Below are 26,718 nucleotides of genomic sequence, written 5' to 3' on the forward strand. Positions count from 1 at the left end.
GAAAAATGTGAATAGAGAGTTGGCAGATGCTTACCATGTGAGCTGATGGATTTCCCACTGTGAGCTAATTTCTATGTCCTTAGAAAAGGCTTTAAAGTTTGTCAGAGAAAATCTAAAATGTTATCAGTAGGTCCAACAAGAAATTTCAGTTCAACAGCACAGGAATACTAGAGCTTTCTGCAAGTCTATGTTTGCAAGAGAGAGAGAAATTTCTCAGGAGCTGAAGAAGCAGAAATACATTTTCTGCAAAACCAAGGACAAGGCAGACACAAGTGATTCCTATGATCTATATCCAGATACCTACTAAAGCACAAAACAAACTGTTCATCAAATGATGCTATTGCTTTCTTATTTGTAGTGGAAGGTAACTGGAGATACACATAAGCACTTCACCAGCTGAATTCCAGCTTTGTTTCTTTCACTGCACCAGAAACCCAAAAAGACTTCATGTGAGGTTAAGTATTTCTTTTTGAGTATAGCTAGATGTAGAAATATATGAACACATTAGTTCTGTAAAATAAATTACATCTTCAAAGTACCCCATAAACACTAACTACACGGCAATTATACTATCCTATGAATAAAGTAATGCACAGAATACTGACCTATTTATTCTTTTGCTATTATGTAAAATTAATGAGCTGTGTTTTTTGACCACTGATTCATCCTTCTTTCAAATATCTGTGGATTAAAATTTAAGCTACTTAAATAGCTCCACAAAACTACTGGTAGGCAGAAAAAGGCAAGGCTATTCAAGTATTTCAAATGCACTGCCACAGACTGTAAACACTCTGAAGGATATGCAAACATAAGGTCCCATTCCAAATCAAATCCGAGGGTAGAAAAATAATTTTGTTTAAAGTTGTAGGTAGTCTACTGTTTAAAATTTGTTTGGTTTCATTTTTTAACTACTGCCTTGTAAATAAATTACAAAATTTACCTGGTAGCCAATTCACCATCCCTTTCTCTCCCCTCATCCAGTACATGAGCACAATGGGCAAGTCCACTGTCAGGAATTATTTACTGTAGTGGATTGAAACACTCTACATAGGAGAAGCATGTGCACAAGCATATCCATCCTGAAAGATGTCAGGAAACACAGCGCAAAGCCAGACACTAATGAATATAAGAAGCCATCAGCAACTGTGAATGAAATAAAATATTCACTTGTGAATTAAAAAAAATATTATTGGGTTGTCCCATTAAAAATCGTGGAGGGAAAGTGAGATTGTTTTTAACTTATTTTTCATAGTCTAAACCATATCTTAGCAAAGTTTGACTCAATATGAGGATAGCACAAACCATCTCACCTTTCTTGATGATTCGTAAGCTAAACCTGCCAGCCACACCACAGATTGTTTTCTATCCAGAAATTGCATACATACTGTGTGTAACACTTATTTCTTCATGAAGGATGTCAGGCCAACAGGAATGCAGTTTAACTGGTTTAGGATTTATGAAAGAAGAAAAAGAAAAAAAGAAACCCCAAACCTGTTTGCTTTCCTGTGAATCAAAATCTACTTGATCAAAAACATTGTGAAAGAATCTGAGGTGAGGTTCAGTGGGAACTAAATAGCTGAGATAGGCCTGCAGAAATATATTCACAGTAATTCCCTGAAATAAAGATATTGTTCTCATGTGTTATGTTAATTTCTGATGTAGTTACAGGACTTGATGGCTCAGAAAGAGTTACTGTTTGGAACTTGCCATCAGTATCAGGACAGGTTTTCAGAGGATCTGAGCACATAAGCAAGCAGCATTTCTCAATCTGACATGAGAAAATCAAGCATTAGAAGTTAGGTTCCTGTTCTGTAAGGGGCATCCAGTTCCTGAAAATACCTGACTGTCCTACAGGAGTTTATCATTGCAGAGGATGGAAAAATTCAAAATCTGAAGTTCAAAGTTAGAGAACATGTATTTGTGCTTACTCTAAGTAAAATAAAACAACCAAAACCAAGAGAGGCCAATGCTGATATATCATGAATCATTCATGTCAATTGAGACCCTTGGAGTCCTTCAGCATATAAAATGTTGTAAACTTCACTCAAGAAAATTACACTCCAGGTACCAATATCCCGAAAATCACCTACACATAAGAACAATAAAATAACTTTTTATGAACAATTTGAATTTAATAATGAAATCAATATTTTTTCAGTATAAAAAAATAACTGTGATAATTTAATTTTCCCCCCTTAATTAATATGGGAACAGCAACAGAGTGTCTAAAGATGAAGAAGCATGGCTCAGACCACCTGAAGGTTTCTAGAAGCTGCATCAGCATTTCTTATCTAAAAGAAAAATCCCAATAATGGCTTTCCATCTACCATTTAAAAGAGTAAAAATATCCACGTACTGTACATTCCATAAAGAAGCTAGAACATAGCAGTGTATCTGACTCATAAGTCTTGTGTTTATTTTTAAACTGTTCTATTAGTACAGAAATTAATTAATTTTGTGAACATCAGAGGCCCTTGGATGCCTCTAGCTTGGAGGCTAGAGGCTTGGAGACAGTTTTGAAAGGATGCATAGTCAGTGGAAGGATCATAGGTCTGCCAGTGTTTTGGTAGCTGAAGAACTCCCTCTCAGTTTTCTAACTCCAGTAGTTACTGTAAGTAACAACAGATGTCATTAGAATAAGACCCTGCTGTTTTAAGCAAACTGAAACTAACTCAAAATACAGAAGTTACTTATGATGCCCCTAATAATGCCTATATACAAAGAGCTCTTTACCATACTACTAACAGTAATCAGGTAAGTCCTAATTATGTGTATACATTGTAACACTGATAGATCCTTTTTATTATAAATAAATACTCAGAGTGCTTTGAAATCTTTAGACTCATTTTGCAGCAGCATTTTTATGCTATTTCAAACCATTACAGTGCTTTTTTATACAATTGTATTTCAATGTCTCCATGCTTCTCCTTCCTGAATTTAGTCATCACAAAATAAAGCCACCATTATCTTTTGCCTAATTATTCTTTGCCTTATATTGGATTTTTAGCCAGGATTTTGTTCAATAAAACAGTCCCTAGAAGGCAAACAAACTGCAACTGAGGAAAAAGGTGACTTCCTGAAAGCACTGATAGTTCATGAAAACAGTGGATACCTACTGCTGCCCAATGGGAGATAAGATCAGAGGCCAACACGTTAAGAGCAAAGATTACTATCAAGTGTTGAGTGTTGACAGAGTGAGAAGAGGCCCACGATACCAGCAGTACCAATGGCAGGGGTCTGTGCTGCATCCTGCAATGGAAGCACTTAGCACATTCTCCTTCAGTCCCTCTGCGATGGCTGAACTGGTCCTCTTTTATACCATGAAGCTGGAGTGGGACGGGAAAAAAAGTATTGCTGCTGTATTCCTGCTTTCCCTGGACAATTCTGTCATAGACAACCAGTGCTATTTACTCTTCCCTCATCTACAACAATGTCATACTCCCAACTTGTACCTCTGAGACTTTCACACTCTTCTGAGGACAATCCATGCAAACCATTTTTCCTGCTGGCTCACCTATGCCAAGAAGCAGAACACTGACTTCTTGAGACATTTTCCCATTAGGTAACTTGGTTTTGCTCTGCCATGTCCCTGTCTACTCATCTTGTCTCCTGCACCATCTCAGGTCAGGATCCTCCTCTATGTTATGATGAGATTCTGCATTTTTACCTTTGTTGCACCCTCACACATCTAAAAGGAATTTCTCAAAGTAAATCAAAGGAAAATTGGCCCTTGGCACCTTATATTGCTAGAAAAGAGCAGCGCCACCAAGTCAAACAAATGAAGTGCTGGTAACCTTAGGAGCATGGAAACAATGTTATGAGAGGACAGGTCAGGAGGCTCAGCCTGACCTCCCTAACACCAGTTTACTCCACCACTGAGAGTCCCTGGCTCCACACCAGCCTCCAGCTGTGTGGTGCTTGTGGGAAGGGACCCTCAAACACCCCTAACCAGCCAGCAAAGGATTCCCTGCTGTAAAGGGTATCCTGAGAGCCAAAGTAACCAGGTCAATGCCTTTCATCCCACATCTCTGGGCACAGAAGACACTTCTGCAGGAAGAGGTCATGTCCAAAGTACCACCGTAGCCTTATAAGCCAGTCAGAAATCACTGCTGAGAACAGTTCTGACACTGCTTTAAGCTGCTCCAGGGACTGGTTTGGTAACCAGCCATCCCTGGTACTGGTGGACCAAACAGGTGGCACATTTATCTTCACTTCCTCTCCTCAGCAAACCTCCCAAGCTCAGTTTAACTGGATGAAGTAAGATATTTCAATAGTTGTTTTCCCCACAGTGTAATGATGCAAGAAGGGGCAGCATGCATTCAGAAGCCTGGCCCAGCCTGTTAAAGATTAAAACTCTTGCACTGACTCCCAAGAAACCTCAACAATGTGGTGGCATTTGCACACTAATTCATAATATGCATAAGCCCAACCATGACCCTGAAGTTCTGGTACCACTGAGTAAATACACTGCACAAATGATGCTAAAGGCTTTCCTTATCACTCATCTTATGCAAACCATTTTTATGCCTATTTAATTCCAGTGGTTAAAGGGGAATGACTCCAGAGTTTGTACCAGTAGATCAGAACCCTGCATGCAATTTTCAGAAGCATGTTAAATTAATTCATCCATAAACAAAAAGTCTGTTTTGCATGATCAGTTCCAGACTTTCTATTTTTGATACGTAACTATCTATAGGATTAGAAGAGTTTGTGTTCCATCTTAAGAAAGAACAGCTTCGCAAATCTAAAAGAAACACAGATGACTTTTGGGGGTGACTTCCTCCAGAACAAGAAAGTAACTGGAAGAAAGAAGCAGGTCCTAATACTGTCAGGAAAACCTTGCTCCCCACTCTGGCTTGGGGAAATCTGCTTCTGAATAAACAGAGCAACAGGAGAATAGGGCTACTATCATTTATTTGGTTTATTTTCCATCTCTTTGACCACGTTGGCAGACCACTCCTGTGCACACTGTAACACAGGACATGAGATTACATCTCTTCCTGAAATGCTCACGATAACATACTCAGATAAGGTGTTAAGGACCGTGAATTCTGAAATTGACATCACTTTCACCTATTATTCTAGTATCCTTACTAATATTCAGCTCTTCCAGAAGTATCATGCCATACTACCAAAAGGTAGTCTGAATACTGCTGCATAGGCCTGAGTTGTAATTTTCATACCCAGTATATGTATATGTTTTTCAAAATACTAATTTATCTTTTATTATAGCTGACTACAGATTTTCATAACTTATTGACGGTTGGCCACCTAGGGGAGAAGAATTACAGCATTCCAAAATATATATTTTCATTTCAATATATAATATGGAAATCACTATATGTGGAATTAAACCATCAATTATTTTCCTAATCTAAAATTGATAGCAGCTGGTTTAACAGTTCTGTGACAACGCCTCTTTTACATTATTCTGCCATAAGCATAAGAACAAGAAGGGGAAAGAGCTTTTAACAGCCATTTAAGAGCAGTTTTTAGTCCTTGTGGTTGTACAGACACACTTTCCCACACACAGTGAATCAATATACTTCTGTCTACTTGTTGACTCTGGTGGACTGGAAGCTGCATCATTAGTTTACCTTGTAACAAGCCAAGATGCAATTAGTTACACAGAAATGCTATGAAAAAACAGTTCAACACAAACATGTGCTTTTGCATGGAAACTTAAAAATGCTCTCCTGACACTAATCTCTTTAAAAACCCAGTTTTTAAAAGATTCAAACAGTATATGAATCAGTATAAAAGCAATCCCACATGGCACTGTAGCACATCTTGTCAAAACACAGCAAAAATAATTTAAACAGACATATTAATTTAAATGATTAGGATTTAGGAAAAAGCACAGCCAAAACTCTACTCAGTGTATACCTAGTAGTGAAACTGAAATTTGGACTTTTTTGTTAAAGCTGACTAAATTTCAGGAAAATAAGTGTTGTAAGGAATGTGCAGGTAGAAAGAAACAATATTTAAAAGCTAGAAAAAGTGAGTGCACATGGTATGTAATCATTAGTAAAATCCAGTACTGCTGGAGTTCACACAGATTAACTGTGCAGCTGGATAATAATGTTGGAAATGTTTATGACCAAGTATTATTTGTACTTCCTTTGTGTAAGATAAGGACAATCACATTTCTTGTACTGAACCATAAACTAACCAACCCTGTTTTCCACCCACTCAGAATTCTACCTCTGCAGGGCAGTCTTAACAGATTTTGGGCCAGACTGTACAATTAATTGGACATATGATCTCCAGAATGCAACCCCAAGAACAAACCCCCTACACCTAATCACTTAGGCACAAATGTGAACCTCATTCCTTTCCAAAACACACCCAAACCATGTCCTGTAGGCATGCACTTCCAGAGCCTGGGGCCTTCTCCTGAAGATAAATGGATGGGATACAAGGTTCACTTTTAAAATAGGTCTAGAGGGAAAAAAAAAAATCTCACTGGATAATCGATGGGGTGAAGGACTCAAAAAAGAGGGGGAGGCTGGGCTTAGTGCCTTCTTCAGCCTCATGGGGATTCAATCCCACATCTCCTATGTAAGAGTTCAAGAGGCATAGGGATAAAGACAGAGCACAAGAAAGAATGCAAACTTTTTCTTCTTCCTCCTTTAGAAGTCATGATTTCAAAGCCAAGCAGCTATTAATACATTTTGAAAGCATCAAACATATTTATGTACAAAATGGTGTAATAGAAACGCAGATGAGTCCTGTTTTATGGAGCCAGCTGCTCTCCACCTAGGGCTTGGATTGGCATGGGGAAGACAGCTGTGGCATTTCTTGTCATCACAAAAGCATATCTGAGAAACATCATGCATCTAAAAAGAGAGGAATACAGTCCTCATGCCCAAGCTAGTTCAACTTCCAGAGCAGCTACACACACTTGCATGAAACCTTCTTAAAGTGTAATCTGTAAAGTCACTGCTGCATGTGTGGAGGATAAACACTGCATGGGACAACATTAGGTGAAACTCGGTCATTCCAGAGGCAGGACATCCCAGTCTAAGTCACGACGGGAGAAATAAGTGAAGTGCTGCTGAATGGCAAATCCTTTATCTGGAGAATATGCTTTTACAAAGAAGTGCAAGAAATGAAATGGATTATAAATGGTCGGGTGGATGTGTACCTTTCTCTACCCCAAACTTTTACAAACATTTTCTATTACTTTTAAGCAATGGTGCACAGTTGAACCAGACCGAACAAAAAGAAGAGACAAATCAAATGTTTTCAATATTTTGAATGGACAACCTAGTAGGCTCCTTTAAAAAAAAAAAAAAAAGAAAAACAAACCAACAAAAGCCCAAATATCCGTAACCAGAAGGTAAATAACAACCTTTTGCAAACCGGCATTAGGAAATCACGCCCGAGTCCGGCTGGCCTGATTCAGGACTCGCGAATGCGGAGCGCCGCGCTCCTGGGGAAGCCGAGAGGCGGCGGCCGGACACGGCCCGCTCCCGGCCGCGGTGCCCGCACGGCGGGGCCGCCGCCCAGCCCCGGGCGAGGAGGCGGCTGCGGGGCGGTGCCGGCGCCGGGCCGGGCCGGGCAGGGGGAGGCCGCACCTGCGCCCGCCCTCACCGCCGCCTCCTCGCCCACCTGGCCGCGCTCGGCACAGCAGCCGCCGCCGCAGCAACATGTTGCCCAGGGGAGCCTCGTCCATGCCGCCGCCTCCCAACCCCGCTCCCTACTTCCCGCCTCCGCGGGTCACGCTGCCCTCCGGCCTGGAGATCCTGCGCACCTTCTCGGGAGCCGTCATCTTCCTGGAGATCGTGAGTGCGAGGGGCCGGGGTGGGGAGCGGCCGCGGGCCTACCCGCGCTGCTCACCTGCCATTTTGTGAGCGGGGCAGGTGTGGGGGCCGGGCCGGGCCGGGCCGCAGCGGGACCGGCCCCACACACAGGTGGCTTTCGCGGGGCTCTCGAGGCTTTGAGCCACGCTGTCCCCCCGACCCAAAAAGGCACACGGAGAGTTACGGCAGGTTTTGTCCGTGCGCGTGTTACGCGTCCTCTGCAAACTCCTATAAGTATGTTCAATGTCATGTGTGTGTTAGACCTCGCTGGTGTGCAAAGGGCTGAGGACCTTTGAGCTGGGGTTGGGTATGGCGCTCTGCAGTGCCGCTGATTAGTGGGAGATAAAAAACATGAAAACTTATAGAACTTATAAAAACTTAGTAGAACTCATCTGACTTTATTAATTTTAGGTATTTTTCTTATGGTCAGAGCAGAATACTGCTTGGGTTCCAGTGTGTGAGCTGGATCCCACCTCACAAGCTGTAAAATTGTACCTGAGCAAGGGACAAGTCGAAACTCGAAACACAAGTCTGGGTACTGAATCAGGCCCAGAGGCAGTAGGGACAAAAGGTTAATTCGGTCTGCCAACCAATTGTACATCTGACAGCCAAGCTGTAGTGGACAGGTGTAGTGTGAGGGAAATAGCACAACAGTGGGTGCTGACATTACAGCAGTCTCTACAGTACAGTTCTAAACCCTGCAAGTTTGCACATTCAAAATACTGAAAACATTTAATGTGTCTCTGTTTTCTGTTTAACAGACTCTTTCTGCTATCCCTTTTACTTCCTCACTGCCCATCACTCTCTGGTCACCAAGTAACAGACTTGCACCTGCAGTCTTGTGAAACTAGAGAAAGTTTCGTTCTTCGCAGCTAAAAAAGGAACCCTAGAGAACAACTTGAACAGTAATACATAAACCCATGGGAGCTTTGAACTGAGACTAGCAATGCATCTTTACATATGTGCTGCTGCAGTGTAACAGCAGAGAGGAACCAACTAATTTTATAGCAGGCATCTTTTGAAAGGTATCTCTTACCCAGCTGATACAAAAGAAAGCTCTCTGAATCTGAAAATGTAACCTCTGACTTCTGTTTTGTAAATCTGTAGAATTTAAACAGGAAAGAAGTAACTTGTGCTTGGAAATAGATTTTAGTTGACACTATTTATCAAGTTGGATTATGCAGTTCAGTATTTCTGTAATAAGCAAACATCCTTGGAGTGAATTATAATTGTTACCTATTTATCCTTTTTTATTAAAAGGCAGGATTTGCAGGAAGAAATAGTAGTGTTCCTTAGGCCAAGAGTTGATTAAACCAGGGAAGCTTTAGAGTACATAAATTCTCCATCAGACCATTCCTAGCACAGCGTCCCTACCACTCATTTTCTGTGAGGAGTCTGCTGAAATGAAAATTGCCACTGCTGAATTCTTCTCCAAGTTAACATGATTCTGGAAAGCTCTATATTTTTCTAGTCTTTGCAGCATAGTTTACAACTCATTCTGTATTCTAGCTTTTTCTTTTGCTTTAATGCTTTGTGTCCTCTTTCAGCTTTGTATTACAAATACATTGAAAAAATGGGTGTGTTTTTATCTTCTTTCTGTATCTCATCTGATTAGGACTACAAAGTGAAACAGTATGAGATTGAATCCAAAGTAGTACAAGTACATCCTTTTTGTGCTGATCTGTGTAAATACAGAGAGATTTGTGTGTGTGTGAACTGTGTTTTCACGGTTCTTATATTTTGCCCAAAATTCAGTCAGGGTAGAATTTTCAGCAGCAGCACACAAGTCACCTGGGTTTGTAAATCCCACTTTCAAGACTATTTTAAGAGCTTTTAGGAATTTCATAGTGGTCCTTTCACCGCTTAGTGCCTATCATTTCTGAGAGGAGGTCTTGGGCTCTGAGTACTTTTGGAGTATTTTCTCATGATTCCTAAGAGTCATCTGATGATATGTAATGTGTAATATCAGTTCTTAGGCAGAAAAGATGGAGCAAAAGTTATCTCTCAGTTCATTCTCTGTATTTCTTTCCTTGCAGCTGTTTGGAACAATAGTCTGGATTTTGGTCGCCTCTACCCAAGTTCCACTGCCACTGCTGCAGGGATGGGTAATGTTTGTGGCAGTAACAGCGTGGTTCCTCTCCATTGTGTTTCTCTCCGTGTTCCTCTTTGGTTATGCAAATAGACTTGCTGTCAACTGGAACCAAGCGGTAAGATTTTTTCTTCATTTAAGGATTCTGTTTGTTTTATAAACTGAAAAATGTTCAATGAGAAGTGTTGATCCTAAGTTTTAACACCTGACTGTTTGCTTTAGCACAAAGTTTTTCAAACAGGAATTCAAAACTGGAAAAAGAAAGAATAGGGTTACAGAGGTGGCAGAGGAAATCCAAGACCTGTTTTATGATGGAGGCTGAAGGAGCTTTTGAAGGAGTACCTTCAAAATTGTCCTCTCTGAGCATATAAAATGTATGCACAACAGGAAGAGGACTCATTTAACAAGGCGTGACAACAAACTGGTTTAAATGGCCAGAAATTATTGTGGACTGGAAATCAGAAAATACTTTCTGACTATTAGAGAAGTGGTAGTAACACCTTGTGAATAATGGGATGTAGAAAGATATATCTAATATTATAAAGGAAAGAATGCATTTATGAATATACTGTGTGAGGTGATTGTCTGAGATAGCATAGACTGTACTTCAGCACCCAGAAGGTCCTCTCCAGTTCCTAAGAAAGTCTACTTGTGACTTTTGGGTCAATTCCTCAAAGCTAGGGGAGCAATGATGAGTGGCTGTTAGACCTTAGGTGGTAAAAGACATCATAATCTGCACTATGATATCTTAACATCTTAACAGGAGACTTAACATCTTCATCTTTCTTAGATGGAGCTTGGAGGCTGATATAAGATGTAAGAAGATATAAGTATTCTTTGCCGAGCTTTTCATTTTGAAGACAGAGCCTGAATCTTGTTGAATTGATTGTTATGGCTTGTGCCAGTAGTTCTCAAAGACTCTAGCTTCCTGTTAAAAAAGGGAAGGTTTTTGTATTAGTTTTTGTCAACCACATGGATACCTCAGGTTATTGACTGGTAATTTACATGCTCCTTCATTGTCATTAACTGTTTTTTAGTTTGAGTTTTTAGTACTCAAGTAGTTTAGCATGAGATTATACCACACATTATAGTACTGGAAATGAATAATAAGAGGTGGCATAACTGTGATCATAATTTTTAATTTTCAAAAAAAAAATCTTCCGAAAGAACTGCAACTTCTAAACTGCTGAAGTATGTCTGACTGTAACTGCTGATCACCTTCACTTTCCTCCTGGGCAGCTTAGTTCTCCTGTTGACACTCCCCCTGATCATAGCTGGAATTGCATGCTTCAGTGTCAACAGCTGTGGACGTCTCTCTGTTCAGGCAATTCATTAACTTCTTAAAACAGAAGTTCTTAAAAGCAAATCATAAAGCTTTATGAGTTTGGAGCTCTGATAAATCAAAGCCCATCAGTGCTAACAGACTGGATTCTATTAAAAAACAAACTTTAGAACTTTGATAGTGAATAAACATACATACATACAGCATTGGCTTTCCAGCACAATACAGACAGTAATTAGGCTAATAATCAGTTGCAATCACAGAGACCTTTACAGGGATTTATGCTGCAACATCCTCACAAATTATGATGCAACAAAGCCCTTGAGCATAACTAAAGTAAATTAATAGTGTCCTGGGTTTCATTGAAACTGTTTGCCAGTTTACAATCATGCATTTATTTAAGAGTTGCTGCGTAAGGACAAAGCCTTTTATAGATTGAAAATGCTATACAAATTGCATCTTAAAACAGTCGTGTGTGTTACACATTGGCTTCTTGATGCTGGCAGTTTGTTGTACTGTTAATTTTGTCCCCTTGTGTATAATAAATTGCTGGAAATTTTTCTATGTCAGGAAATGGATACATGACTAGTATAAAAACTGCATCTATAACTTTATCAAAACAGCTGCTATAACTCAATTGACATCCAGTCAGACTGGAATGGTCTGCCTGAGGAGGTGCTGGAGTCACTGTCCCTAGATGTGTTTAAAAAAGACTGCATGTGGCACTCAGTACCATGGTTTAGTTGAGGTGTTAGAGCATGGGTTGGACTCGATAATCTGGAAGGTCTCTTCCAACCTAGTAATTCTGTGATTCTGTGATCTTAAATAAGTGCAAAGGGAATAATTTTGTCTCTAAGTTGGTAGCTGAAACCCAGCCCCTTCCAGCTGTCAACAAATATAGGAGAAGACACTTTACCACTATTTTCGGATACCCAAATGTTTTGTAATGTGTTGACACTAAACTCTTTAGCAGCACTTGACAAGTTGGGGCCTTTCCACGTTCTGTTGCAAATAAATAATTAATTACTGGAAACACTCAAACTCTTTTTGTTACTATAAATGTAGTCCTGGATTTAGTAATACCTTATGGTGTAAATATATCTGCTCATACTAATAAAGATACTTTAAAAATAAGATAGTACACAGTGGAAAATATGGACCTTATGGAGCTCCATCACTCAGTACATCAGTGTATTAAATCAGATGGTATGACAAGTACTGCCCTTTACAGCGTGACTCACAACACACTCATTTACAAAATTAGATGTGAACTTATCATGCTGCTCTGATAGTGTTTTACATACACTTTGTATGAGGTTTCAATGATTATACAAGTGTGGAAGCAAGGGAGAGTTAGACAGTAGATAACAATAATTACTAAAACCCAAGAAAAGGTCCCTCACAATATCTTGGCATTTTTGGTCACAGAAACCATAACCATGTAAATGAGAAACCTTACTGATGCTACAGAGCTTCACTATAATTGCTTCCAGGAGAAGGAAATTACAGGGTTTGGCAGGAGAATGAAGGAGATGAAAGAGTCTCTCCAGAAAAATATCTCTCCTGTATGCAGTCAGTCCTGATCTAAGTGGAATGGGGATACTGTAGTAGCAGCTTGTATCATAACTTACCAAAACTGACTAGGGTATGATTTAAGTAGCTTTAACTGCAGTCAAATGTGGAACAAGTAATGTGTTTGAAAAGAAGATTCTTTCAATTAAAAGAAAATCTTACATATATGAAGAAAAATGCATTTCTCTGGACAAGGTAGTGCAGCACATTCTCACTTTGCTCTCAGGCAGGCAGCAGGTGAGGATGTCACACAGTAATTTCTATGCAGGTGAGTGCTGTCTGCTGGACACACATAAAGTATCCTGGGTTCTCACTCTAGGCATACTGATAGTCTACTGCACTTAAGTGAAGTTAAAGTTCATAAGGAACTCATTAGTACTGGAGTTAGACTGCATATCATAGGTATCATAAAGCACACATATACTTGTGTATATTTTAAAATTGTCTCTGTGGCTTTTCCAGACCTTTACAGGTATAGGCACAAAGGATATGTTGTATGGATCAAGAATTGAGTGCAGTGCAAATGTCAGCTTTTCAGACTGAATAATGGAAGGAGATGTTGGAAGAATAGACATTTTAAACTGTACCAGAACATGCCTTAGATCTTGCTGCTGCAATACTGGGATCTGAACTAGGGCCTGCAAAGGCACCAGACTTTTTACATGTGTGTCAGTAATGGAACCCGGAAATGAGTTAGGAGTTTAAACCTTATGTTCAGTTAGCATTCATCATTGTGGAGGGAATTGCCTGGAGAGGGCCAGTAGAGAAAGCATATTTGAAATAAATCCTAAAACCTGTCCTCACAGGTCTTGGACATTTTATTCCACAGTATCATGAAGAGCTGTCAGGTTAATGACTATTAGGTAGAGCCAAGTCAGAGAGAGTTGTGGAAATGCCCCAATTCTTGGATCTCATTGTATTAGGATGTTGGACATCTAAGCTGTGTCAAAGCTGAGTTGTTTCTGGGCATTTAGAGAAGCAAAATTTAAGCATGGAGTGAAGATGTTTGAAGCTTTTGTTATAGCTGAGAAGAGACTTATGGGACTGCAAGATTGTGTTGTACTGCTTGAATTGTGATCAAGTTGGCCTGTATATGTCTTCTTTTTTTATCTGTTTGAAGGGAGATTTCTGTAAACTCCACTAACTTTAAGGTGGTCTAAAATGTCAGCATGTACATAAAGAAGAATATGTGCCTCTTAATTTAAAAAGAACGTAAGATTTGGGGAGAGGGAGAGCTGCCCTTGATCACTGATAATGTTAGTGAGTTGCTTATAATTGCAAGAAGCTGTGAAAACATGTCCAGGTTAAGCTGTCAGATGGATTTAATACTGCTTATCTCAAGTTAGTGTTATCAGTTCTCGTTTCATGTTTCAGTGCTGGATTTCATTTGTACTGAGATGAGAAGAATTAGATATGTATTGAAGCCCAGACTGATTCTCTTATTTGCTTTTTAGGACTTTATTTTCCATGGGGCTACTTTTGTCTTTTATTTTGGAGCATTTCTACTGCAAGCAGCAACTACATCTCTGCATCACTTTCCCCGCAAATTCAACTCCACCACATATGAGAGGATTCTAAGTGGCCGTGAATATAACATAAGCATAGCAGCCTCGGTAGGTGTTTCATATATTTGTATCAGGGGAACATAAGTCTGTAGCAAGCACTTGTAGCCAGCCATTCAACTTGGGAATTTAACAGCAAACTGGAATAGAAAGAGGAGCTGTGAGAGAAAGAATTGCCTTTGACAGCAGCAAGTAGTATCTAAAAGAAACATGCAAAAATATTGGTATCAGCTAATGCTTATGGGATAAACTGCTTATTCTTCAGTATAGTGTAGAGTTGATAGTGTTTACTGTAGTGTTTTAAAATACATGATCACTACAGCTTATATTTTTTAGACAATGTATTTTGTAAAAACATTTTGGTTAGTAGAGAAAAAAGAACAACTGAGCCTTTATCCAAGGATGAGGTATGAGGTATGAAATTTACACCATGGCTCAAAATTTCAGTTGGTTTTTTTTTACCATTTAGATAGTCCTGAACATGTCATGAAGATAAAAAAATTTGGACTAGATCTTTATGAAGCTCCACATAAGTCCTTACTACGTCAAGACTCTGCTGTCTCTTATTGCAATTATTGGAGTGCTTTTCTTGATAGCGTAAGCCCAGAATGCCTTTTTTTCACTGTAGTTGCATCATCACTGAATCAATGTATTTGGTGATGTGGGTGTGCACAGCTGAATCAGAAAATATAACAGGCTTTAGTTTTAATCCTGGCTGGACTCTTCAGGGATGAGTAGAGGTGTGTCAGGCTTAACTTAAAGAACTGAAACCACTGCTCTTAATTTTTTGTTCCATCCAAAGACTTTCATACCAGGGAACTGTATATATTAAGCTTCTAAACCCTCTGGGGTTATCTTTTGTCCTTAAAACTCTGTGCATCACAACTTTTGCACAGTAAGCACTTTCAGTTCATCTTAAAATGAAAACAGGTGAACAGAAGGTGTAAGATTCACATTCTGTCTGCAAGAGCAGAATAGAAAGGAAAAGCCTTGAGCTTTGGCAAGCCAGGCCCTGAAGAGGTGAAGTGGGCATGTCAGTGTCCCAAGGCCAGTGTTCCTCACATCACCCACCTGCCAGTAACATACTCAAGCACGTCTGATTCCTGGGTGGCCATGTGGCACGAGGACAGAGGTGATGTTCCAGCTGTTCCTGAACTAAGGGAGGGACTTTATACTGAGCAAATATCTTAAATTCTATCCTTAAGTGTACCTCTTCATCATGGTTTAGTGTGTTCAGATCCCCCTGAGTATATGGTCACTGCAGTCATTTGGTCTGACAACAGAATACTGGTCACACCAAGAAACCATTCCCTGCTTCCATGCTAACTTTTTTAAGGCAGAATTCAATTCTTCAAGCCCCTCAAATCCCTGTCAAGATAGAGGAGGAGAAGACTCTTTTGTAGCTTGCCTCAGTATCTTAATTAAGAGTAGCTGGAAAATGGTGAATTAAATAAATGTAGTCCTTTGTGTCTTTGCATTTTTTCTAGAAGTATATATTTAGGAAGTCAAAGCATCCAGAAAAAAATTTTGAATCTTAAAAATATATCATTAAAACAGTCCTGTGAGCCACATGACAAAAAGAAAAAAGGTTTCTAACATTGTCTTTTAAGATCACATTTATTTAACATGATTAGAAATATATATATGTTCAGTTTTTACAGTTCTGTGGTGTAGCATTTATTCAAAACTTTAATTAGTTAAATTAACACTTGTATGTAAAGCAAAGGATCATTGAATTGGTAGATTACAAGAGACAATTCATTGTTATCACTGGATAATATGAGACATGTTTTCAGAAATCCTGTTTCTCATTTCTTTGGTCCAGTGTACATTATATATTCACTTTCATTGTGGCATGACCTTCAGTTCAAATCAGTTTTTATGCAGGAGCAATTTCCCTGGCATTGCCTGGGAAGTTGTTCTAATGGCTGAATATCTGGTCAGAGAGGCCAGATGGGAGTTGTTGTTTCTGTGTTTCTCCAAGTAAAAGAGTTCTGCTGTTTGGAGGGATGTCTTCTTTGATGTTTGCTGAGGTAAAGGCATTCAGTTAGAAACATCTGAGATTGATGTTTGATCAGTCTAGATAAGAGAACTGAAATACACAGTGTACATACACATTTACTTTCACCATAACTTATGCAGAAATTTTATTTGATATTCTATTTCTAAATGTCTGCTGAAGCAAACAAGTGAATAGTAGTAACATGAGATAGTAGTAAAATGGGGTTATTACAGAGAAGTTCCTGAGAAAACTTCAGAGGATCCCAAACCTGTCTTTACCTTATTAAGCCTTTTGATTGGGGGAGAGACCTTTTGAATCACTTGTGTTCCTGTATTCATTTCGAATAGAAAAATATTGTAGAACAATATGTGTAATTCACTTTTTTATTTTTTCTTCTTTTTTTTTTTTTTTTTTTTTTCTCTCTCCTCCTCTGCTCCTCCTCTAGATTTTTGCCTTTGCAACAGCTATTTGTTATGGTTGCAGCACAGCCCTGGCATTAAGGAGATGGAGGCTAAATAACAGTTGAAGAGAGGTTAATGCCCACGTGTTCCACTTCAGATCAAATTAAGTGCTACATGTCTGTTTTACTGTAATTTAATTCTAAAAAGACTTTTTTTTTTTTTCCCCTACTTAAAATCTGCTTTAAATGCAAGTAACCCCTAATCAGGATTTCTTCAACAGAAAAATGTTTCCATCTCTTCCCTTTCTGATATTTACTTTTACTGTGTACTCATTGTAAGATAATAGAGAGTTTAGGGATAAAGAGATATGTCATTAGCAGACAACAGACCTCCAGTGCTACGCCAGAAAAGGAAGAAAATGGAAACCAAGCCAAGATGTTAAGTGCACAGGCAGCTAAAATACTCGCCCCTTGTTAAGCCTTGGGATTAAGTGCTTTGCAGCATTACAGAGCACTCCACACAGGTGGAGCCTTGAGGCTCCTGGTAGAGTCATGGGTGTTCTGCCCTTTGCATGACCAGATCCCAAGCTGACTTTGAAATTGCAACTTAGTACCTATATGTTATTAACTTTGATGTACAGAGAAAATATTTTTAAAAAACATCCAGTGAAATCTTTTTATATTCACTTATAGCTGTGTCTGGCTAGGGTCACCTGAGCCTTAAAGCTTACTGTGTTCCATACTAGATGAAAACTGGGACTTTCAATCAGTAGTTTATTCGTTTTAGGAATTTTGCTTAATCAGATATATTTATACTATAAAACAAAACAGTGCATTTGAGTTGTGTGTGTATATACATGGTATATTTTTGTTTAACAGGAAATTTTGCACTGTTTAACTTTGTTGGAGTACAGCTTTGTTCTTGCTACTTCAAGTGCTGCATTTGTTAGGTATTATGTGAGTCAATATCATTTGAATGGAATGTTACCAAATAGTGAATAATGTCTGACCTCAATTCTTGCAGTGTGTTATTTGTTGCATTCTAAAGCTGCAGTGTTGTAAAGGTGATTTTTATTTGGACAGATGCCTATGCAACATCGTGCTGAAAGCAGTGGAATGCAAAGCAGTCCACCCACTATGGAGTTTGCTTTTCATGCGAATGACATTTAATTGAGCCTCTCTTGAATATTCTGGTGTATGATGACATGTAATATTATATACAGAAAATTGATTTAGCAAAACTCAACTATAGCATTGTTCTCTGCTCCCTGACACTCGTATAATTTTGCACATGGTAAAGCTTTTTGTTATTTTGCTAGTAAATAACTTTTGCTTTTGTGAATAGTGCCAAAAAGATAAGCTGGGACAGTAAAGGCTCCCTGTCATTCGTAAAACAACTTGTTCACTACATCTTGCCAGTGCACCTGATTATTCTGCAGAGACCAGCAGTGGTTGTGTAAGGGAAGAAAGGATTTCCTTCATTCCCAGGCCTGCTCGCTCTCCTTGAGGCAGCAAGGGTGTCTGCCATGGAGGCTGCTTTATCAAACTTGTCAGGTACAATAATCTCCAAGGGGCAGCCACCCTCAGCAGTACCCTGCTGACCCAGGCTGAGTTCTTGTGGGTGGCACAGCAGTGAGTGGCACCCTTCTGACTATGGAACCACTTGGTCATCCTGAATTACTACAATGGGATGTTGTCATGTACCTGTTTTCTGAAGGTTTTTTTCTTCCAAAGATTTTATACTCTGGCTGATTTTTTTTCCCCTTATTCTCTCATTGCATCCAAACTTTTTGTGAACATTTTATCTAGAGCCATATACTTTTAAAAATACTTCATATTGTATAAAATACATTTACACTGGAGTATATGGATGAAAGTGTATAATGAAGACTCATGCTAACCAGCATTAAAGTTACTTAATATATTTATGGCTGTGGTCTGGTTATTAATTTTGTCTCTTTGGAAAGTGTCAAAAAAACTGCCTTGCTACTCTGACTTACCTGGTGCTAGACATACAAAATTGAGGCTATGATTTCATGAGAAGGTACGGTTGCATTGGGGCTAGTTTCACATATATTTAATTAATATCACAGCTAGTTTGCCATGTGACATTCTGTGAATATTGGTGAGAAGAGTAAAGTCAGTTACAATGTTTTAAACTGATGCTGGTCTTTGATTTGGTTTCCCTGTGCCCTGCAACCTGGCTATGCCCTGCACACCACAGACTGTGCATGCCACAGCTGCAGTCTCTGCAGCCAGCTGAGGTCATGGAGGCCAGGTCTTAATGTTCTGCATATTTAAACCTACAGAGTATGAATCACACATGTGGAGTCAATTAAAGGGCTGTCCAAGCTTAGCTGGCATTTGTATCTAACCTCCAAGTTCAAACCTGAGGTGTAAAACCCTTGAGTGGTGAGTGCTATTCAAGCCTTGTAATCTACTCATGGAAGTCCAGATAGCAGAGTGCAGTTACTGTAGCATGGAAACTGTTTGCATAGTGAGGAAAGACTGAACTTTCCCTCTTAAGTATCAAAGACAAACAAAGGACAGAGAAGAGATAAAGATAAAAACTACAGTAATGAAGAACAACTTTCACGGGTAAAATGGAATGAAAGAATAGAATTTTTGTGTTAGTATGGATAGAGTTTTGCTGTACTTTGAGGAATATCCATGGACAGTCAAACTGGAATGTGCAGTTATGTTCTTTAAAAAAAAAAAAAAACAGGAAAAAAAGTCAGTAGTTAAATTTTATATTACTTTATACCAGGTACTAAAAAAGTAGGTGTGACTTAGAAGTGGTATGTGTGTGCTGGATGTATGCAAATACTGATATGGATATAATATGTAATCCTTGTGACAGGTATTTCAGGGAAAATGTGCAAGCTGGTTCTAAAAAAATCTTACTTCCTTGTAAGAGAATTCCTCCAAGCCTATGACCTTCAAGGACACAAGCTGAGACCTCGCCAAAGAATGAAAGATCTAAGCTGGGAGGTGGGAAGGGACATAGAGAGATAATTTGTCTCAATTCATTTAAGGTGAAAGGAACAAGACCACAGATGGCAAATAGACTTTTCCTCAAACATCTCTATTTGATGTGAAGCTGCAGTGCAGCAGTATCTAAGGTACCATGTAGGTCCCTATTCTTAGAAAATATTTCACGGTGTTTGGATAACACTGTGTGGTAGCTGCTGGTAAATAAGGAGAAGGAGCCTCAAAGGAGACTTTCCTTCAAAGGGTGGAGATAAGCAACAGTTACTGCAATTATTCTCTTTCTAATGAGAAGTGAAAGTGCACATGTTAGAAAGCTAAAATTTTGTTAGAATTTTGGCAGAAAATATGCACAGCATGTGCTTCACTGAAGTCCTGATTCTGCTTCTGCCTTGCTAAATGTCTGAAAATAATCCAAAGTGACACAGGTGCTGCAGGATTATTGATCTACAGGAGGTCAGTCTGTTCAGATTATCATGATTTCTCTGGCTGTGCATATTGGTTATAACTCCTGATGTGAGTAAAGTTGTGCTGTGTAAAATGTTTCCTTAAAACACAGGTGCAAACCACAGCTTTTAAAAGAGAGAGGCAGAACCAGTGACTACATAGACCTGTGCCCTTCATAAAAATAAAAGAAAAACCACTGGATAATCACTAGACCTGTGTTGTCTCTTTCACTTCCAAAACCAGATGACAATGCTGACTCCTGTTGCACTTCCTCTAATTGTTGCGGTTTTGCATTTGCATTATAACTTTAAAGAATTTTGACATTCATAATTTCTCCATCTGAATTTCAAAAAATAAGAGAGCTTAAAACTTCTAAAACTTGTTTGCTCATTTTTATCTAGACATTGTGAGATTGGTCTCTGAACAAAAGCATCCTGATGCATTTCATACTCCTCTGCCAGGCTGCCCAAGTTGTACAGAAAGGCTTCCCAGGTTTTTGTCCAAAGATGACAGTAAACCATTAGTTCTCGGACTGAGATGCAAATAGAACATTTCTCTTTTCAGTCCTACAAAAACTTGAAAGTGAGAGCATGTTGTCTTTCTTTCTTGGCTGTATTTATACAATTGGTCATGACACAGTAGTCTTTGTTGAGATATAAAGAAAACCATAAAGAAAAAAAAAAAAACAGAAGAAAAAGCAAATGTTACATACTAAAATTAGTAAACAGAAATGAAAGTCTTTAATTTTTTTATGAAGCTGAATTCAGCATGACTGTTCTCTTTTCTCCAGAATTATTGCTCAGTTGTGGTGCTTATCTAAACACCATTATAACCTGACCAGCTCAGAATTCATTGTATTTATCCTCAAGGTGCTCCTGTAAAGAAGGTAAGTGCTGTTCCCATTTCACAGGTGGAAAACCTGGACACAGAGACAACTGAAGAAGCACTTGCTTGTCAGAGGCCTCTCTCAGGAGATCTGTGGAGCAGGAGAAGGAAACCTGCTTTCTCAAGTGAGAGCCTCTACTGCTGCTCACTGTGGGCTGGAAGGAAGCCCTATAGAGTGGGTTGTATGTGACCTGACCCAGCTGCTGTCTCTGTCATGGTGGTATTACTCTGACAATTAGTTACAAGGGTAAAAAGGTAGAATGACTGTGCAAGATTCTGAATCAAAGGGAGGTTTCAAGTGCCAAATCAGCTTTCCTTGATCAAATATCATAATTTCCAGGCTCTTAACAAATTTTGGTTATTGAATTGTAAGTAGACATGAAGTTCCTGTTTGAGGTGTTGATCTTCCTCCTGCATTTTAAGAGAGGACAAAGGTCCTTAGGAATCTGTAGGTTTCAGATTCTCCCTGCTATATGACATGTTTGAGCCCTAAATTCTTGGAGCTAGCAAAATACTATCTGCCTTGAGCCTGCCAGGACACAGCACCTTTCAGTTCAGAAACCTGAGCTAAGTTTTGGCAACTAACCTGTCACGTTACCTTTCAAGGGAACACAATGATTAAACTAGGTTATGTCTAGGTGTGGTTTTAACATCTTTCTTGCCATGGGATAATTGAAAATGTCAGTAAAGATTCTGAAGATTGTTGACAATATATTCATATACTTATGTCCAGAGTGTTACTGTGCCTGGCTACAGAGAGGCGAGGACCGAACCCTATGGATCTGTACTGGATTTGATTATGGTTGCAACATTATTAGTAATCTTAAAAGAATTACTGCAGATTTTAATCTCATCCGAACACCTTTTCCTGCTCATCTCGGTAAGATGTGCTTTCTGTCATTGGACCAGTGCTTTCCACAAGAAACAGCAAATCAGAACACACCTGATAAAAGCTCTGCACACCTTGAAGAGAAAAGCATCATAGAATGGTTTGGTTTTGGAAGATGTCTTAAAGGTTCTGCATTGCTCCTGCTGCAGAGCTGGGACCTTGCACAGTTGTGTTGCCCTGTACAAAGGTGCTGGGACCTTCCAGTGATCTGATTGCCTGCTTGAGCAGTTCTGCTTGCAGTGCCCACCAATGACTGGCTTTTAACATCACTGTTACAAGTGGTTTGGGTTCAATAAGTTTTACCAAACAAACTAATCAGGCAAAAAGTATTTTATTTCCATATAAAATAGAAGAGTGAAAGGTTTCCTGACTAATGTTTTATCCCATACAAGGGATCACAGCCATTTTTTTTCATGATTTTTGACAGGATGAAAGTGCAAAACATACTTTAGCATAAATTAATAATGTAATTAATGATATCACAGGTCTTACTCCTTACAACCTTCATGGCCTGGAAGTATTTCTAGACTCCTAGGTCCGGGTAGAAACCCCAACTAGGTTGCATCTCTATGCCTCTGTAAGACCTAAAACAGCATCTTCTCTTTTCCCTGTCTCTTCCCCATTTTTAGAAAGCAAAAAGAGAGCTGCAGCATGATACAGACAGACTGGACAACTCAAGAAATTAAAGTGATTTATTGGGGTGTGATTCACTCTTCAGTAGCACTCATGGGCATGGAGTCTTGAGGTGGTTCCACCAAGATAAAATACAAAGTTATGGCAGAAGGGGAAATGGGGTGGGAGGCCTTGCGGATAGAAAAGTTGCATAAGAGCTCAGTACTTGGCTGCAGTTGCTTCCTGTATAAAATTTGGCATCAAATCCAGCACTTATCTCCTGAATATACCTGTTTTTGAAACTGTTAATACCTTGGCCTGGGATCTACAGCCCTGGGTAACGTGTAGGGCCAGCTTAGAGCTTTGGGTTATTGGAATCAAGAGGCAAGGTGAATCATCACCAGATACTTTAACTCAAAATTCAGGAGCAGAGGAGAAAGAGAATTGTTTGCAGGTCCCTTTTCCAACTTGTTACCAGCTCTAAGAGGTAAGAGAAGGGCAGGAATAGTTTTCCTCTACCTTCATTCCTTGGCTGCAATCACCATAGACCTAGAATGAGCTGCAGGACAGAAAGGATGAAGACTTGTACAGAATAATTTGAGTTCTAAAATACAGCTACCCACAGCAGTGACAGCTCTTCCTGGGCCAAGTCCAAGATCCATCCCCTGACCTAAAATAAAAATCAATAAAATAAATTAATAAAAATTAAAGATAATGAATTTTTTCAAACAAGCCTGAGTCTTAGCTGGAGCAAATGTTCTTAGAAAAAGATGGAGTTACTTCAGTGAGAAATTTGATGGTGAACAAGAAGCCAAATTGTTCTTTTAGTTATCTAAATGCAACTTCTTTTGAGGACTAGTTGCCAGTGAGGAATTTCACTAATAGAAGAAAGAGCGGAATTTCCCCTCAGCACTAAGGAGACCTGACCTTTGAAACATGGAATTACGAATTTCTTGGCCTTGTGTCATTTACTATTTCTCTTAAGGATACTGATGTTGGGGTGAGTTGTTGCTGAGATATTTTTCTACTGCTCTTAAGGCACAAATAGCCTTTGTGGCCATGGCAGACTTAGAAAGTGTGAAGACTCCAATATAAAAGTCCAGCACTTGCAGAATCTCATTATTTTGGAGGACGTACAACTTGTGCATGGTTTAGGGTCAGCAGTGCTGGGCGGGGCACATTAGGTACAATGTACATAAAGGTCCTAAGATGAAAAGCTTCTTCCTTATCATCAAGTTACGGGCTGGCTGAAAGGATAGCAGGAGAAGAGATCCATTCTGTGTTTACTGTAACTCTTTCGGTAAGAGGAGAGCCCCGAAGGGGAGGGAGGGAGCAGCTGCCGGAGCCCGCGGGTGCCAGCGCGGTGCCGGCAGATGGAGCCGCCGCGCCGGGAGCCGCGATCGCTGCGGAGCGCCTGCATCCCGAGAAAACAGCTGCCAGGACTGCAGCTAGGGCTGCGCACTGTAACTTAGGTGCTTCATCTGAAGGAACCAGGCTTGTTTTTTCGTCTTTTTATTATAAGGGGACATAGCAACAACTTAGCTTTGTACATGACTTCATACTTCTGTTGTTATGGTTGTATTATGAACTTCATATCTATCAAGAACAATCCCAGGACACAAATACAATGCAAAGTCCCTTTTTGTGAAGGTAAGAAGTAGATGCAGACAGTATTCTTCACTCTTCTCCGTGAAGGATACAGTTGGCTTTATTGGCATCTATAAATCACTTGTAGTTGAAATCATGTAGCTCCACTAGGTTAGAGAAACTGGCCTTCAAACCTTAAGGAGATTTTGGAGGGTTTTCTTTTTCCTAGGGAGTTATAAAAGTTAAACAGGTCAACTAATATAAAATGACAACTGAACGAGCTCATACCATGGAGTCACTGTCATTGCATTGTTTGGGGCTGATTCTTTTTAGACAGTCAAGTTCCAGGCAGGCCATGAAGACATCACAAAACTGAGTTGGCTCAAAGGTGGCAGATGAACTTTAATATACATAAATCTGGGGCAATGCATCTAGGAAAAAATTATCCACATTAGACCTGGAACTGAGAATTATAACTAAGGAAAAAGACCTCTGAGCCATTACTGATGGTTCTCTGAAATCATCAGCTCAGTATGTAATGGCAAACAAACTCCAATAAAATGTTGGAACTCATAAGAAAAGGACAGATGGTGTAATGTCACTGCTACATAAAAAACAAACAAACAAAACTCCAAAAAGCCCTGTGGTGCATTCTTGTGAAGGGCAGCAAAAATAGTTGAGGTGTTGAAGTTGCTGCCTTATGAAGACTGAAAATACTGGGACTCCACTCAGGAGTGAAGGAGACAATGGAGTGAGGTAATGATGATTTACCAAATGATGTATGTGTTGGTTAAACCAAACTTGTAACTGTTGTTTACAAGGACCTTGTATGGGATCTAGGGAACACTTGAGGCAACTACCAAAAGGTTGGTTTAAAAGAGATAAAAGAAAGTATTTGCTGACATGGTGAGCAGTGAACCTCTGGAGCTTGCCAACACAGGAGCTTGTGGAGGCAAACAGTGTTAGCATGTTCAAAAAGGGATTAGACAAATTAACATGTCTTTATGCTAAAAGGATAAGGCAGGCACGTACCCTCTAGTATCCCTAATACAACAGTTAGGAATACTGGTTATTACTCATTCATTAGTCATTATTAGGGAAAAGGACATAACCAGCCTCACATGGTCTTCCTAAACAGCATCTCCTTTTGCCACCACTGGAAACAGAGCAGTGGGTGAGGCAGCTTATTATGTGATCAATAGTCTGTCTCTTATATGCAGCTTGGGACTTCTTCCCTTTGTCAAGGTTTCCCTGTAGAATACAGCCTCACCTGCATACTCAGTCCTTGCTCCATCACCAAAATGCCGAGTTCATTGGCCAGCTGATAGCTGAAAATCAAGGCAGGTAAGTTAAGATTTCTTGGAAAAGGTGGAACTTATATATCCTAGCATAAACAGGGCTGCTTGGTTTAGTACAAGTGAATAACAGTCTTGGCTCCTGGTCCTTCCCAAGGCAATAGGAGAACAGGAAGTAAAATCAGGTCATGCTCTTATAGACAGTTTTGGGAGCAGTAAATAGGTACAATAAAGATGCCCAAGTCAGCTGAGAAGGTTCTACCTTACCCTTCAGTACTGCTCCTTAGACTCTCTCCAAAAACATTTTTCAGCAGTGACAAGCTGAAAGCTAATAGTCAAAATTAATTATATGTACAAAGTAACTAAAAAAATATTAATGAAATTTCCATGTTATCTCCTAGATACTTCCTGGTCTGTTTTTTTCTTCTCGGTTCATTATGTTTTCTTCTATGATTCTGTGAACACTGGGCTATCTTTACACACATGCTCATGCATGCAAACACATATACTCACAGTTTCTCATCCCACTTGGTTCAGCCATTCCCTCTCCTCCATCTCTTTTTTTTCTCTTTTAATACGGTCTCAGTGTCCTCTGTATTGTTTTGAGGTCCCATAAGCCTTGCTGATATTTAATCCCCACCTCTTCTCACAGTCCTTGTGTCATGTTTTAATTTTCCCTGTTGTCAGGCTTTAACTGGCTCATCACTTGTGTTAAGACAAGACGGGGATGTCATTCTCCAAGTGACTTGAGCAGGGATGTGGGAGTTCAGGTAATCAAGGAGTTACACTCTTCTGCTGCACATGCCGTTAGTTCTGCGTGTTGAGTGAGGGGCCTCGGAGGTGGTCAGGTACCTGTCTTTCCCTTGTTCACATGCAGCTGCTAGGTAATATGGATACAGGATTATTTGTTTCTATAGGCAAAGCAGTTTTTCCAGTTACTCTTTTTGAAAGAGTTAAAATGACTTTTGATGAAACCTTTCCCAGACAGTTCATCAGAAAGTAAGCAACCGGCATGGAGAATTGCTTTAAAATCTGGGAAATCATAAGCAATTGAGAAAGCCTTTCAAAAGGAAGTGTTATGTTTCTTTAATGATAGGCAACGCTTCCTACTCTGGCCATAGCGTCGTTAAAGTCTTCACACCAACAAGTCCCCTTGGCACTGAAACAACACTGCCTTTTTTTGACAAAATTCCAGCTGTGTGATCATCACTGGAAAATGCTTGTATTGTTATGACCAAATTTTCTCAATTACAATTTAAATGCCATTTTTCTGAAGTAAATGTGACTGAGGTTTGCTTTTCAT

At 39.6% G+C, this 26,718-nt stretch overlaps 1 protein-coding gene and 1 long non-coding RNA gene across 2 annotated transcripts in view; one reads left to right on the forward strand and one right to left on the reverse strand.

Moving 5' to 3' along the window:
* LOC107200778 overlaps positions 1-7,492 on the reverse strand; it is a 39,888-nt gene extending 32,396 nt beyond the window's left edge. The window contains exon 1 of the long non-coding RNA XR_004496229.1: positions 7,355-7,492. This is a non-coding gene — a long non-coding RNA (uncharacterized LOC107200778). The remainder of the gene's footprint in view (positions 1-7,354) is intronic.
* Positions 7,493-7,579: 87 nt separating this feature from the next.
* Positions 7,580-18,640, forward strand: MAL2 (mal, T cell differentiation protein 2). Its single transcript, XM_015620218.3, has 4 exons — positions 7,580-7,787; positions 9,842-10,012; positions 14,203-14,361; positions 16,758-18,640. The coding sequence occupies exons 1-4, from the start codon at positions 7,653-7,655 to the stop codon at positions 16,836-16,838; spliced, it is 546 nt and encodes a 181-aa protein (XP_015475704.1). The 5' UTR covers positions 7,580-7,652; the 3' UTR covers positions 16,839-18,640.
* The last annotated feature ends 8,078 nt before the right edge of the window (positions 18,641-26,718 follow it).

Source organism: Parus major, chromosome 2, assembly GCF_001522545.3.
Source record: "Parus major isolate Abel chromosome 2, Parus_major1.1, whole genome shotgun sequence".
NCBI lineage: Eukaryota > Metazoa > Chordata > Aves > Passeriformes > Paridae > Parus > Parus major.

Excerpts from the sequence above, each read along its gene's own strand:
- MAL2 (XM_015620218.3), top strand. The coding sequence starts at position 7,653 with ATGTTGCCCAGGGGAGCCTCGTCCATGCCGCCGCCTCCCAACCCCGCT. Across the intron at positions 7,788-9,841 it reads CCGTCATCTTCCTGGAGATC|CTGTTTGGAACAATAGTCTG; the intron begins GTGAGTGCGAGG and ends CTTTCCTTGCAG. Across the intron at positions 14,362-16,757 it reads ACATAAGCATAGCAGCCTCG|ATTTTTGCCTTTGCAACAGC; the intron begins GTAGGTGTTTCA and ends CTCCTCCTCTAG.